This window comes from Acanthochromis polyacanthus, chromosome 5, assembly GCF_021347895.1.
Source record: "Acanthochromis polyacanthus isolate Apoly-LR-REF ecotype Palm Island chromosome 5, KAUST_Apoly_ChrSc, whole genome shotgun sequence".
NCBI classification, from domain to species: domain Eukaryota; kingdom Metazoa; phylum Chordata; class Actinopteri; family Pomacentridae; genus Acanthochromis; species Acanthochromis polyacanthus.
Genome location: NC_067117.1, coordinates 16,923,523 through 16,939,490, shown reverse-complemented (window position 1 = coordinate 16,939,490; position 15,968 = coordinate 16,923,523). Strand labels below are relative to the sequence as shown.

General features: G+C 38.2%; 2 protein-coding genes across 3 annotated transcripts; both read right to left on the bottom strand.

Moving 5' to 3' along the window:
* Positions 1–3,129: 3,129 nt before the first annotated feature.
* On the bottom strand, positions 3,130–5,246 carry rabif (RAB interacting factor). Of its 2 annotated transcripts, XM_022197414.2 has the most exons (3): positions 5,105–5,246; positions 4,445–4,596; positions 3,130–3,613 (listed from the first exon to the last, which is right to left on the bottom strand). In XM_022197414.2, the coding sequence occupies exons 2-3, from the start codon at positions 4,586–4,588 to the stop codon at positions 3,365–3,367; spliced, it is 393 nt and encodes a 130-aa protein (XP_022053106.1). In that variant the 5' UTR covers positions 4,589–4,596; positions 5,105–5,246; the 3' UTR covers positions 3,130–3,364. The 2 variants fall into 2 exon arrangements, with proteins under 2 accessions (XP_022053106.1, XP_022053105.1); XM_022197413.2 differs by lacking the exon at positions 5,105–5,246 and having other exon boundaries at positions 4,445–4,978.
* A 1,163-nt stretch (positions 5,247–6,409) lies between these two features.
* On the bottom strand, positions 6,410–15,419 carry adipor1a (adiponectin receptor 1a). Its single transcript, XM_022197434.2, has 8 exons — positions 15,307–15,419; positions 12,698–12,913; positions 12,504–12,617; positions 10,932–11,103; positions 10,542–10,728; positions 9,630–9,817; positions 9,153–9,346; positions 6,410–8,364 (listed from the first exon to the last, which is right to left on the bottom strand). Exons 2-8 carry the CDS (start codon positions 12,842–12,844, stop codon positions 8,236–8,238), a joined length of 1,131 nt encoding a protein of 376 aa, XP_022053126.1. The 5' UTR covers positions 12,845–12,913; positions 15,307–15,419; the 3' UTR covers positions 6,410–8,235.
* Positions 15,420–15,968: the final 549 nt, after the last annotated feature.

Sequence of the window (15,968 nt, the reverse complement as noted above, 5' to 3'; positions counted from 1 at the left end):
AATTAATTTTTGTGAATCATTATTTCACTAAACCAGATGATACGTATTCGTATCAGAGGGAGTTAAATGGTTGTTGGGCTGTGCTGAGGCAGAAAAACGGTTTTATAGTTATTTCAGTCAACTTTAACTCCGTTAAAAACAAAAGTAGAGTTTGTTCAGACAGTTCACACTCTGAGAACACGCAGTTTAGAATTTTATAGCTTATTGGTTCCGTGGTTTGCTCACAGATGATTGCCCCTCTTGTTGGATCTGTTCGATTACGGCACCTTCTAGTCAGGATGTTGAACTGGATTCAATCGGATTACAAATGAAGACGTGTGGCGGGTTGAGTACTCCTAACTCCGCCCGGCTGAGTGTAAAGAATAGACGAATCAGACGGTACGCGGCGTTTTGTATTCGAACACACCCACCAGATCTTTGCGCGCTGGCCGGACCTTCGTTTTTAAATGGTCTAGAGGAGCTCTGTGATTGGTGGAGAGGAATCATGTGTTAACTGTTCAGCTGTTTATGTTTTTATAATAAACATTTGTTCCACTCTAACTCCTGAACTCATTTAGCATAAAGAATTGTTCGTATAATATTGGAAATGTACTATATATGTAATTCCTGTGACTGTTTATGTCAATTCTAGAAATGTTCACTCTGTGCACCTGTCTGTACACCGTTGTTCATACTGTATGAATCTCATATCCACTGTCTACATTGTTTATATTGTCATTAATCACACTGCTATTTTTTATATTGACATTTATCTATCTTTATATTGTTACATATCTTGCAAAATTATATTAACTGCAGCGTATTGTATTTATATGCTTATTGTGTTCATACTGGTCATACTGTTTGTTGTGTTAATGCTGTATCATACTGTATGTGCCTATGGTGCATGTATGTTATATATTAAATACTCATATTCACACTGCCCTTAAAAGCAATTCCACTTAGACATTTTACACTGCGTAGCATTGTTACCGTTTCTTTTGCACTTCTGGTTAGATGTCAAACTGCATTTCCATGTCTGAGTATTCTGAACGCAATCTAATTTAATATTATGTAATCTAATATTCAAAATGTAACTTTAAACCTTACTACAATTAATATGTGTCAAAAAGGCTGAAATATGCGGGCAATGCATTCAGTTTTACTTTTCTCACGGACTGCACAGACTTCAAAGCCACTTGGGCCAGAGATATGACTTCTTTTTGACTGCGTGTATTGATTATTTTGTGTTGTTTTTTTTTCAAGTAATCATTCTGTTGTTTAGTCTATAAAATGTCAGAAAATGTTACAAAGTGTTGATCAATAATCTCCAAAGCCCAAGATATGTCCTCAAATGTGTTGTCTTGTCCACAACCAAAATATATTCAGTTCAACTTTAGAGGGGAAGAAGGAAAAGTGATTTTTTAGAAAGTCAGATGCTGAGAATTTATTTTTCTCATAAATAAATGTTCTAATGAACTGGTTTACTATTGGAATATTTGATGAATGTTGAATAGTTGACAGCTAAGTGAAAATAAATCTCCCATTTTTGACACAACCGCACAGATTTTATCATAAAGCCGCTGCTAAAAATATGGTCGACCAAATCTTTTCTTTCCATCTGTGTGACAGACGGATTTGAATGTTCCAGTTCTCAGTTTCATTTGAAATTCTTGTTGGAGGAGGGGTTTCGGAGAGTGAACTGTACAAGGTGACATGGCAGGTGTCCTTTACCCAAGTATTTAAACATGCCAATCTCCCTTACAGTCACCACATACTGTCTGCCTTTTTGTTCCAAGTCTGTATCTTGACTCTTAGATACAGTCATTTGTTACATACTTTTCTATCATCCTTGTTGTAATTCTAAAAAAAAAAAAAAAAAAAAAAAAAAAAGCTTCACATAGCTGGAATATTCATTTATGCACTTAAAATATCATAATAATAGATATTTTTCTCACACTGCACTTAAAGCATACCACTGACTGTGATTAAAAAAATATGGTGCTAATTCTCTTTCTGTAGTATTGTGAACACAAACTTCTACACCAGTAATATATTTCTTTCTTTAGAAAAATGTATGGAACCTCAGACAGATTTACCACCACCATAACCACACTGTTATCAGCTCAGTACTCATGTGGTGAGTTTGGCTGACTCGGTGTATGCAGAGCCTGGAGTTGGCAGGTGCACAGCACACAAAGTAACAATGGACCACATCATAAAGGAGATCTGCTGGCAGCCTGGAAATTCTAAATGTCTGAGTTGAACAATGAAATCGGGACATCTAGTGGTGAATAACGGAGCTGCATTTTAAAATAATGAGGAGTTTGTTCGTAATGTGCAGCCTGTGGTTCACCCACCATCCACATTGTGACCCTTTATGAACCAGAGGACATGTTGACTGTTTTCACAAAGAGCATTTCTTCTCTGAGCAAATCACAGCGAAGTTTGTGGGATAATTAACACAGTCTCTAGAGGAGATGCTGCTGAAATTTCAGAGTCATTTTATAACTTCATGTGCATCAAAGAACATTTTAGGTCATTTGTGGGCAGCAGTCAAACCACAGTCTTCTGTTCCATGAATAAACATCTGCAATCTTCGTTATTCTTTCTTCAAACACAGATTTTAACTCTGGGGATTTAGGAGCAACAAGGCAATGATAGCTATCATTTAAAGGGATTTTTTGTGTGACTGGACAACCATTGAGACTGTTGTACTCCAAGCAGGTATTTATAAGATCTGAACTTGAGAGTTGTGATTTTGTGACTGATTTATAAACTGGATTAGTTACCAGTCTACATTGCCCGTTTTATTATCAGCAGAAAATGTAGCAAGCTGCATGTCAGGCTGTCATGCTTAGGATTTATTACAAAATAAAGTGAACTTTCTTTGCATTCAGGACAAACTCACACAAATGGGTTCCTGACTCTTGCTAACACAAATTAAGCAGAAGGAAACCAAAGCACACCAGTCTTGGTTTCATCTGTGGTTCAGGGATCTAACTATTCCTAACACAGAATATCTTATTAGGGCTTCAAAAACTAAGCATTTCTACGGTATTTTTTATTTTTATTTTTTGGTCAAAGCTCCACAACCCAAAGATAAGCAGCAAAGCATCTATCAGACAGCTGCAATAATGGCATTCAATATCAGCATCCCAAAAATGTTTTTATTAGAACAGGATGGTTGTACTGTTGTCAGTGTGGCAGATGAGAATGGAAGCAACACAATCCTGTTACCACAAACAATGTACACATAACAGTATTTGTAAATGTGTGTGTGATGGATATAGTTAGGGTAAACTCTGACGGTAAATCCATGAAACAAAACATAGGCGGCCAACACTTTTTGAAAAGTTCTTGTGGGCTCACACATGCATCGATACTATGCATGATTCACTCTGTCCAAAGCAACGTAGAAGCTCTTCTTGTCATCCAAACAGTGCCAGCCGATTGGTCCGATCTCACAATCTGCACAGATGAGATACTTGATTCTGCCCACGTCGTTTGTGAAGCCCACATTCTCAAAAGTGTACATGTCGTCCACTAACCAGTGGGCAGTCAGAGTGTCACCGTCTACTGAGCCCTCTGTGTTGCTGAGGCCGCTCTTTTTCCGCATGGATGGCAGGAACAGCTGGTGAGAGAAAACACAGTCCAAACGATGTAAAAACACTGTAAGAACATGATATTAGAGTGCAAGCATTCTGATTTCCACATTGTTTATATGTATGCTGGTCTGCTCCATCTGTATATTTCTGGTTGATTGGTCATTTATGCTTGGTGTTAATTATCATCACCTAATTTGTTTGGCTTGTGCTGCACTCAATAAGCTGCTGGGGCCCGAATTTCCTTCAGGAATCTCTATCAATGTTTAATTTGATCATACATTACTTAAAACTGTAAATTAGGTGGTAACACTAGCAGCTAAAAAAAACAATAATTTAGTGGAGTAAAAGCACAGTGTGTCCCTCTGAGTTGCTGAAAAGTTACCTCAATTTGAGACTTACTCTATAACAAGTATTTAGTGTCATTTCACTAATATTTGTATTAGTGTGTAAAGTAGGGCTGAACAATAAGCAAAAAACAATAATACTTTGTTTATTTTGATTCTTATTGTAAATAGCAGTAAGCATAATGACTTTGGTAAGGATTTCTACACTTCTTTTCCACCGCAAAATAAAACAATTCTGAAACTTTTGCTGTGGTCTGTATCAAATAATCTGCAGAAAATGATCTGTAGGCAGTGGCCTCTAGGTGCTTCTTTAAAATGGTGTGCTGTGACACATTTTTAACTTGAGCAAAAACTGCAGATATTGTCATTTGGATATTGCACTTGCAAACACTGCGGTACTATTTTGATTATATATTGGGCCCTAATGTTGAGCACTCTAGACTCTTTTTACTAATACATACTGCTTTATTAAAAACAATGTGACTGATTTATAAGAGCTGCGGTGCATCATACCTCCTTCTCTGCAAACACGGCCATCCCGGGACAGAGCACCTTGGACCCGCAGCGTTGACACAACACAGACTTGCTGTTCTTGCCGTCCTCAGAGACCAGGTCGGACCGGTCCGTGCTGTCTCCGGACTGCTGCTCGTTGTCCATCTCGAACCCTGACAAACAGCAAGTTTAGTCGGATGTACATGCACAAAGAGGCCCGGGACAGGGTCTCCTTCTCCAACCCCACTGATCCAAGACACAAAACTTAACAATAAAGGCCAACTAGCTACTGTAAAATAAAAATGCTACGCTAACGAAGAAAAAAAAAGGCTGAGCACATAACACAAAGTGAGTGGACCGGAATTACAAACCGTCAGGACGTTTGTAGTGCGGAAGTGAGTGACAAGACAACTACTTTATCATTAATTACAGAGCATGTATCAGGCCTGTCGCTTAACCACAATCCGAGATATATATGCTTAAAAACAACAGTAATGAGATTGATTAAATTAATGAAAACAGCAATAACCACATACAGTCTAACAGGAAGCCCCGCCTCTTTAATTTATGCTAACATCAATGCTAACACTGAATTCAACAGACTGCGATAAGACAAATAAAAACATTTCGTGTTCATAAATAACAGATACACACATTTACATTGAACCAAATCAGACATACCTAAGGGTCGAAGTAACGAAAATACTGAAAATGACAATAGAACTGTAGCACACAAACGTTAGCTAAAGCTATACTAGCATATTAGCAGGTCTTGCTGTGTACCGGCCAGTAAATGCGGTCGATCTCAAACATGAGGTTGTGATTTTGTTCCGCATTATCAAACTAGTACTCTTCATAATATTTTACTTCCGAATGCTGATCTTTATTGCACAACTAGTTTATGTAACCTTTAAGTCAACCTTGACTTCTCTTGAATTAAACTATGCTTTACTACAATATTTACATTAAATGAATAAATCTTTGACAAGAAATGCAACGTAGACATATTAGCATGGTAGATTTTTGGAAGGTTTATTTTAGTTATCTCCAAAACTTGTTTCACATAGATTTTAGAAATAAATCCAGCATTTTTGGAATAATTAGTCATTTTAGCAGTTATTTAAAATTGTGACTTTACCATTTTGAGTGTGATGCATGAAGATGAAATTGGATTAAAAAAAAAACTAGTGGCACAAATATTTTGATTGTTTATTTTTTAAATAAACATAGCAATGCGTCTATATAAAATACCAAATTGCAAATAAAATATTGCATATCTATAGTTTAAGTAAAAATTCTTACAAGAGAAATGTGCTTTAATGAACAGAATTTTATATAAAAATGGTTCACCTCAGTGTCTTGTTATTGATGCTTTAAAAACACAAAGGTCATCTAAGTCTCTCTGCTGACTTGTAGTATGTTATCCAGACAGAAAAAATGTTGACAAATATGTTAAAATTATAGGGCAAAAACATTTCTCACATTCTGAAATTCTAAAGCTGTTTAATTTGTATAAAGACCAAATTTTAAGAGAAGTTAGAATTTTAAAAAAAAAGAAAAACAAAAAGACACAGCTGTCTATTGCCTCCCTTTATGTATTAGTAGAATGGAAAATGTTGGGTGCTTGTCCAGGCTTGAATGAGGCATGCTATCTCAATACTTTCCAAATACATCCAATCTATTCTCTTGGGAATGGGAATTTTGATACAATCGGTTTAAGTTTCAGTTTATTTTAGCATGAGAACATGCATGGGGACATTTAGTAGTGATAGACATCAGCTGTGAACCCACACTCTGTTCTAAAGACAGGAATTTCATGTACAGAAACAGATAATTGATAAGAAATAAACCATTTTGTATTCATAGCTGCTAACTGCAGATGTGACATTTACAAATGTGAAGGTCTCCCATTCATGAGAAGTCCTCTGACTTTTACTCTCAGCTGCTACACTTTCAAACATGAATTGGAGAAAATCGGACACCATATTTGTACATGTGGAAAAAAATTTATTACAATAATTTTCCAAGATTACCATTAATAAATATTTAGGTTTACATTTCAGTGAAATGTATGATTTATCACTTTCTACACAGGACATTACACAAAGTCAAGAATACACATCATTTTAGTCTTTGTAATAAAGCTTGAATAAGTTCATCTAGAAAAAGGAGTCTTAAACAGCAGTTCATACAACCTATCAATGGAATTGTAAGATCAATAATGATTTGATTGTGTGTGTGTTTAAATATATATATGGCAAGGAAAACAAGAAAAGTCAACATCTGGAAATCCTTGACGCTCCCTTGACGGTTAAGATAGGCCGTTTTCTTTAAAAACATTTCCATTGGCCTAAGGCACAGGAATACTAAAAGTTTATATCAATCATACAGAACACATTTTAAACCTCATATGGTGATTTAAAGTTTTCAATTTAATAGTATACACTAAGGTGCTTTGATATTTACACCTCTCATTGCATCAGAAATCTAGCACAAAAGAAAATCTCTAGCTGACCAAAACGCAGTTTAATGGATCCAGATCTGTACATTGTGCGTAGCCCAGGAACTATTACTCAGAAATGAATCAGTGATGTGTTGTCTGACTGTAAATGATGACAGGGTACTTCTTGTCACTTCAGCATTGTAAGCATCTTAGTCTAACCTGAACTAAGCCGAGATATTTTTCCGCAACAGTCACAAACTTTTACAAATTTTCTGTGCCATTAAACAATTTGAAAATGCTCAGTTTAGAACTTTTGTCAGTTCAAATAATGCATCAAATGCAAGGGAATTTCTATGAAATTCAGCATAAAATTCAAAGAAACTGAGAATATCCCCACCCCATTACATTTTTTAGCTTTAATTTAGATACATGTAGATCATATTTATGGGACCTAAGCTATATGTTTGTTTAAAAAGATGTATTTATTGTTTGTTTTAGGAGTGCACATGAATATAAATTGCTGTAAATGTATTGTAAAATAGCCCAGAGGCCGTTTTCCACATGTAATCCTTGTACACAGTTTACAAAGTCACCCAAAAACAATTGCAGATTTTGGTGTTGAATGGACTTTCAGGATACAGCTTATGGTTTATTGCTGATCGGGCTGATGTGGATTTGTGGTGGTCCTCAGTGTTGTAACAGAAAGATGAACAATCAGTGTCAATACAGTTTAATACAAAAACACCTGGTGGCATCCAAACACACATTTGTATATGTTCATCATCCTCATACAAATGTGTGTGTACTGTAAGTTCCAAAGCACCTAAATGGTCCCGGACTGCTCGACACCAAACTCCTGGTGGACAGTACATTCATTCTCTAACCTGCATGGAAACTGGGAGGGTGAAAGGGAATGATTTACAGTATGTGCCTTCTGCTACAGCACAAATAATACCCTCTGTACCCTTTGTGCAACAGTAACAGACGATGAAGATGTTGGGGTACTCGTGAGCTTCTAAGAAGAGACTATCTTTTTCAGGAATACATATTTTGGTTAAAATCCTGTTGTTTTTTTTAATCATAGCTGAAAATGCTGAGTTCAAGCTTCATATTTATCACTGTAACAAGTAGTGCCTGTTCCCTCCAGAGTTCATTGGCTAGTTAATGCTACTTTATTGGAGCAAAAAAGAGCCAAAAGCAGAAAGATCACTAAAACCCAAACAAGATGTTAGCAAACCAGAGGTACAGAAGGGGCAAAAAGTGACTATATTGAATTCCAGCAGCATTTTGAGTGTGAATGTGTGTGTGTGTGTGTGTGTATGTATGTAGGGCTATAAAGAATAGTATAAGTAAGTCACAGTCTGGTCTCTCAGAGTAGAGAGTCATCTGTGCATCCTCCCTCGAGGCCATAGCGGAACTCCTGCAAGTTGGAAACCCCGTAGAAATGGATGAACGCTGCTGCCACGACCAGAACATGAAAAATCTGATGAGAATGGAACTAAAAAGAGAAAGATGTTTGTATTAGTAACATTTATACATCTATTATCCTCTGCTTATGTTTGATCAAGCAATGAAAAGGACAAAGACTCTGGCTGAGTGGGAAATTACTCCTTCAGTCACTGCTTTCCTAACTGTTAAATATCAAGTAGCATGTCTTCTAGAGGTGTAACAGGAGGTCTATCTATCCCAAACAGTTTCCAAGGTTTGGTAGAGATGCACTCGGTGATCCAAACAATTCGTCAGAAATCTATCTATGTCGACACACTTGAATAGTTAGGCTTGAAAGCTGAGCATACACTGTGGCAATTCTATGACACGTGCAAGGTGTTAACTCACAATACATATTTTATTCAGCTTTCCTACGCAGGCAGAACCTGTACCTTTGCTGCTCACACTGTACAGTTCAGTCAGTGGGCCACTATGTCGAGCTCACACGGAGCACGAACACCGAGCTCTTTGGTCGCTTTGGTCCACTGACAATTCCAGTGATGTTTGGTCAAACTAGATCACTGTGTCTTCAGATTTGCCAATAAGAGAGACAATCAGCATTATTTTGTGAAAATTTTAAAGCTCAAATTGCACTGTTGGCTTTGATGATTAACTTGAGTTAATTCTAAATATGTTTCACTTTTCATAACTGCATACAGCTCAGTCTTTTCTTACTGACAGCATATTTATTTGATTTTTTTAAGGCACGGGGACTGTGGGGGACGGTTGCACCTTGTTTACTGACTTTCTGCAACTGTTATTCTAAAAACGTAGTTTTGCAACAGAATTAACACTTACCCAGATGTCGCACTTGCCAGGAAAATAGCGCTCAGGGATCCTGGCTGCATACAGACCAGCACCAGTGATGTACATGGCACCCATCAGGTAGAACCAACCCATCTGTCCGACTGTGGTGGCTTTCACAAAGCCCTCCTCGATGGTGAAGTGCATGGTAGGAACAATGCCGCTTAGTCCAAGACCCATGAACACGCCTAAGAGAAGCATCAACACGAGTTACCTGTCAACATTTTTTTCTATTACGAGACAAAGCAAAAATTATTCTAAAATAGTTTCAGAAGTTTAAACACTACTCAGCAGTTATTCCTAACCACATTTTATCAGCGTTTCCCTGAGCAGATATCAGCACTGCTCAGGAAATGCAGCGGTGACAGATGTGATGAAACTGCAATTACAACCCAAAGCTGATAGATGCATAAGATTATGAAACAAAACGGTGTATTTTAAAAATGCATATCATCCTCAGCTGGTGAGCACCTGCTCTTGTAGGTCTGTGACGAGGTGTCGAGAATCGGTCCCACTGGGCAACTATGATGGCGGCAATGCCGAGGACACATACAATGGTGAGGTAGATAAGTCGAGGCTGAGGGGAACAATAGAACGAGTAGTACAGCCAGGGCACGAAGGAGCCCATGATTAGGAGTGCAATGCCCGAGTAGTCAAGCCTGAGGGGAGAAAGTGACACAGAGACAACTGTCAGGTGTTTGGCTGCAAGATGCAAAACACTTGACAAAGGGTTACCAACCTCACTGCCAAGCCTATTCAAATTTTATACATGTTGTTTATGTATGCAAAGTCAACTTGGACATAATAACACACAGGAAGGACTCTCTGAGTATCTTTGAAGTAATCAGTGCAGGTAGTTGGGCAATAAATACCAATTAAACCATAAGTGATACCACAGCAGTCTGCCAGAGTAAATGCACTTATCTTGCAGCTTTAACCACAGATCAGTTTAAGTGCTTCACCCCACCTCACATTCTACACACACTTGCACAAAACTGGCAGAGCTCCAATGCAAACTTCTGGCACGCTGTGCAGGAACAACTGGGGGTTCAATTTTTTGCACAATGACATTTTGCATATGGATATTTGAAAGTGGGGTAAAACCACCAACACTATGATTTATGAGGCTGTGTTCCCACAGTCATTTGTTTTTAGGGTGTTTTGATTATTGCAACCCTTCACTAAGCAATAATTATGGGTTAGACTCTCATTAACTAGACTATAGGTAGCAAAGTGGAGCTGCTTGTTCACTACAAAGACACTTATGAGTGACTGAAATTAAAAATCTGTCATTAACAAGAGATATGAGCCTGGGGCAAACTATGACAAATCCAAAGTATTCCTTTCTAACATGCAACACTGTGTGACAGCGTGATGCCTTACTTGGAGAATGTGCGTGACACTTTCTCAGAGTGGCAGTAGACGGTATGAAAGAGCCAGGAGAAGCTGAGGCAGAGCACAGCTCCCAGGAAGAACATCCCAAACACAACTTTCTCTTGCAGTGGGGCCATAAAATACATGTTGGGCCGCAACATGGTTAACGTGCCCAGACAGAGGAATAAGATCAACCCTGAGGAAGACAAAACAGTTTTACATTTTTGTCCAACTACTGCATGAAATAGAGCAGTTAAACTTATAACCAGCACTAAAACAGACAAGAAATATCTAGGATGCTCCAGTTAAAGATATGTCTGACTGTAGACAAAATTCTGCAGCTCGACAACTTTGTTTAACTATTTGTGTGTAATCTTGAGTAAGGCTTTTCATGCTCACCTAACAGGTGAGTCCAGATGTTTCCTGTCTCAGTGTGAATTCTAAAGATGCTTCCAAAACAGGCCCGGAAGGAGGGCATCGGGGGTCGATGGCCATGCAGGAGGTAATCGTTGTCCTTCAGCCACTCAGGCAGGACATGAAAAGGGATGACCCTCCAGCGCCCCTCCCAGACCTGAAAAACAAGAATAACTTTGACTCACACAGGTCTGAATACAGCAGAACGGTGTGGCTATCTGAGAGGATGTCAGCGTGATGCAAGGATGAATATCATGCTACATAAAAACTGACAGAATGACAAAGACATAGAAACCTCATGCAGTTTAAATATCCAATCATGTGAAATAATGTTGACTGTCATCGAGTAACAATGGAAATAGACTCCGTGCACTTTGTGAAAACCTAAAAAATAAATATGAATGAATGAAGAAATGTTTCCTAACATTTGTTCAGTCCTTTCTCAGACTTCTAACAGTCTCTTAAAGCTATAGCATCTTGTCTTTGCATCAAGCTAACATTTAGACATAATACAATTGGCCAATTAGGGAAAAAAAGCCGAATGACAGAAAAATAATGAGCAACTACTTCAAACAACCAGCTTCTTAAAGCATCTTATTTCTGCTTTCTTGGCTGTAAGTTGAATTTATTTGGTGCTTTAAACTGTAGTTTAAGACCTAACCCTGAAAAATGGACATGTTCACGAACCAATATTTTTTTAAGTAAGTTCTTCTGACACAGTCATGTCCTCTATCACACATAAATCCTGTATCTGATGTCGAATAACCGCATGACTGAAACTACACTGGAGTCACAGGTTAATCCCTGCTTGCTGCTGTTGTGTATCCAGATCTGCAACTGTGTGTCTACTAACCTCCCTGCTAAGCCACAGAATAGTAATAGAGCTGGTACACAATTATGACTTCAATAGTGTGTCGAGTTTTGGCTCATTTAAAGTGGCTGCTGAAATATTTATGCTGGTTTGACGTTAGAATGTGAAGAAACCGGTGTATTGTCAAATGATCACTTACAAATAACACCAAAGTTAGACGGAAGAGAGAAGAATCTATTGTTGGAAGGGCTACAAATCACTGTCAGCGTCTCCGACAGGATTCCTATATTTCTTTTGTTGCAGAAACCTGTATTCAGGTGGGAGCAGGGACGTGAAGCCAGGCTGGCTAAGGGATGTTCTGACCTGTTCACATTTATGTCAAACATGAGTTTATCCAGTGGTTCACAAAATAGGCTTAGAGCATTACAAAACAAAGCTAAGCAGACAAAACTAAACTGTTTACATGTGTATAAATGCTTTGGCTTCTGAAGGTGAACATGACAGATAAAGTGTGATAACTGCTGGATTAATCTGAGCCACTGTGAAGGTATAAAACTTTAACAGGAACTGTAGATAGTAAAATCTGGTTCCAGGCTATAAACTGATTGACAGCCTATCTGTTATTATTACAGAACTGTGACCTAGATGTATTTGCAGTTAAAAAAAAAATCACTGAAAAAGTTAGAAGACCAATTTATCAGTCAAGATTCTTCTACCAGTGTACTACACTGAAAACACTTCACTACCTTGTGTACAAACTCTTCCATCTTCTCCATGGCGTGGTGAGCCTGAAGTGGTAAAGTCAGAACTTCTCCCACCTCATCGTCATCCTCCTCCTCTTCAGCAAGCATCGTGGCTCCCTTCAAAAAATATCGCAAGAAAATGCTGCAGTCACTAAGACACGACAACTTTTCCCTGGGCATTTCTGAAACAGTCCTACCTCTGGATGGATGCCCTTAGATGCTGCCTGCCGCCCTCCTCCCTCCTCCAGCAGCGGCCCTAGCTCCATCAGCTCAACATCTGGGACATGGCAGTCCTCAGAGATCCGGCAGTCTGCATCACTAGCAGACCCGTTTCGGCCTGACATAGGGAGACTGCCTGATGAGCCACTCACAGTCTCTGTATTCTGCTTCAGATGGTACACTTCAATTTACTCCTGGGGAACCAAAACCTCAATCAGCCTCATTGACCAAGTAAGTGGACATATTCATGGAAAATCACTTCTGATGACAAACTTAGAGGAAGACACAAATACAGACATACAGCTCTACAGCTAGAGGAAAGGAGAAGAAAGAAAAGGAAAGCAGTGGAAAACACAATATCCTTACAGAGGTCAAACGGTTACAAACAATGCTTTGAACATTTAGGGTTGTGTGCAAAAGAACAGGAGCAAATATTAAATAGATGCCAGGTACTGGTAGCAGGTATATTATCGAAAAAAATAAATGAGGAAATGTAATTTCTCAAATGCAACTTCAGCTGGCAATAATGCAACATTAAATATATTCTTTCATAGCAGGGCTAAATGATTTGGGCAAAATATCTAATTAAGACTTTTCTGGCAGATATTGACATGTGATTTGCAAAATGACTTTTTAAATTTTTTTTTACCAGTTTCAGTTCGTTACTGTGAACAAAAATGTAAAACATGTGATAGGAGCGTGACGGCATGAGATACCATCAAACGTGTGACTGTCACACAAAGAGGACGGCATGAACTTGTAAAACAATAACCAATGCTTCAAGATGCGATTTCAGTTTGAAGTCGCTTAATTGTTCGGCTGTTTGATGACACCAAGTCTTACATAAAGACAGCAATTACAGTGTAGGGAATTTTTATGCGTTTATTTTTAGTCTGAAGCTGCAGATGGTTGATGTCACCTAAAATCTGGTTGTGAATCGGATCAGTAACTGAAAACCTGGGGTATTTTTTCCTCAGGTCAGCTTGTCTAATGTTTTGGTTTTTATTTTTTAGCTCCAACAAACATCTGTCAGTAATAACAATAAAGACTGATGTTTATATATTTATAAATGAACCCTCGTGTCGTTCTGCGGATCAAAAGTGACCCTTTTTAAAGTTTGAAAAATGTATTAAAAAAATTTTCACAGTGAAACTTCTGATGTCCACATTTTTGGGAAATCTTTGAACATTTTTTGGTGGAAAAAAGAAATGTTCAAAATGTTTCTTAAGAACATTCACCAAAAAATCAACCAAAATCCAGCGAATTTTGCTGGATCTTGGTTGATTTTTTGGTGAATGTTCTTAAAGAAAATATTAGAAGTTTTACTGATATATATGTAATCACTTTAGATATTTTTAGGATTTTTTGGGAAGATTTTTACTATTGCTTTTGAAAATATTTACAAGAATTTTCTTTCCAATTTTTTTTTTTTTTTTTTTGGGGGGGGGGTTAAAATGAAAATTTTTTAAGGGGGTTGCAGGAGCCTATCCCAGGTGTATAGAGAATGGATGGATGGATGAATTTTTTAAGGGAAATTTTTAAGGAATCATTGGAATTTTCTTCCTGAAGGTTTTGCAAATTTTCAGAAACGGGAAGTTTTTTGGCTGAACTTATGGATTTTTTTCAGACAATAAAACAACATCTTTTGGTGCCCATAAATGAAGACAACAGGAGGGATAATTGTTTCTTGGCTATACTCTCAAACACGACCTTGCATGAGCTGTAGTCTATATAGCAGCTATTGCCTGAAGGAAATAATACTGATGCGTGGCAGTTTTGCTTCATAGCCCTTGTTTACTGTAATACAGGTTAACACAATCGATTATTGCATCAATATCTGCCATCCGAGTCTGTACAATGTGTACATTTTCACATAGTACACAGCGGATTGATTTAACATTGCGGGGTTACCAAAAATGACCACTTACTCTGTGGAAATGTATTGCTGTTATCAAGAATTTATCCAAATCCTGGTTTAAAAGGGTCCGTGAATAATCAGGATCTCACATGAAACCATCGAGCAAACAATAACAACAGGGGAACAAAAGAAGAGGCTGAACTTATTCAGGTCTGTCACTGGCTAAAAATTATCTATCGACATCCATAGAAGGATGATATTCCCGATTCAAGTCCAAGCAGCCACATCTGGTGCAGATCTGGAGGCTGACAACACGAAACGCTGGAGCAAGTTTAGCGAAGGCAGCCAGACGGTGGTTTTGATTAATATTAGCAGCGCAGCGACACAGCGGGAACATGGAGTACAAAATGTAAACAACCGCAGCATACACACGACTTCAGCCGGATTCAACACATAAATACGGTTCGTTACGACTTGTAGAAACGTCCTCATCTGAAATGTGCCGAGCACGGATGAGGTTTACAAAGCGGCTGGTGTCGGATCGCTCATATATCAGGTTGCTAACGTTTCCTTTAGCTAGCAGCGCCGAGCAGCAGGACACAGTTTTCAAATTAACTCTGCTAACAGCAACACACAACTATTCACGACGACACCGACACAGAACATCAGCTAGACAGACTAATGTACTAACACGAGTCGTGACAGTTTAATTTAAAGCACCAAAGTTACCTGGCGAGGTCGTCTTCAAACCAGGAAGGTGAATTATTTATCGAAATGCGAAACAGAGTTCTTTACGGCAGCCGCGTCCGTAAACCTGCCGGCTTTTCAAAATAAAAGCGCCCTTTCATATTTTGAAAACAGCTAGGAAGTGTCTTTGTTTATATTTATGTGACGAATTTCAAGGACATTTAAAAGCACGTAGGGTTGAATTAATATATTTTTAAATTGTATATGTATATGTACATAGCGTGTATTTTGGATTACTATGTCTCAAAATCAATTCAAGAATGTTGCAGAAATAATTCTCTTTCAAATGTATACCATATTTAATGCAGTGTTTCTACTTAGATGTATTTGCAGCATGATGATGTCATCTAAATCAAATGCACTGTGGTATGAAATATCTTCACCTCTTTGACAGTGAGTATTCTGGAGATAGTACAATCCACAGTAAAACTCACAAACACAGAAAAGATGCGTGGAGATCAGCCAAGCAGATATTGAGAGAAAAAAAAATGGGGCTGGATGAAAGCCTCAATCCTCACAGCCTGTCCTGACAGATGGCTGCCTCCTCTGACAATAAACTTGCATTTGTGCCTCTGTGTAGATTCTCAGTCATCCAGGTCATGGTAATCCTAAGTGCTCCAGCAGAAGGCAACTGGACTTCCTCT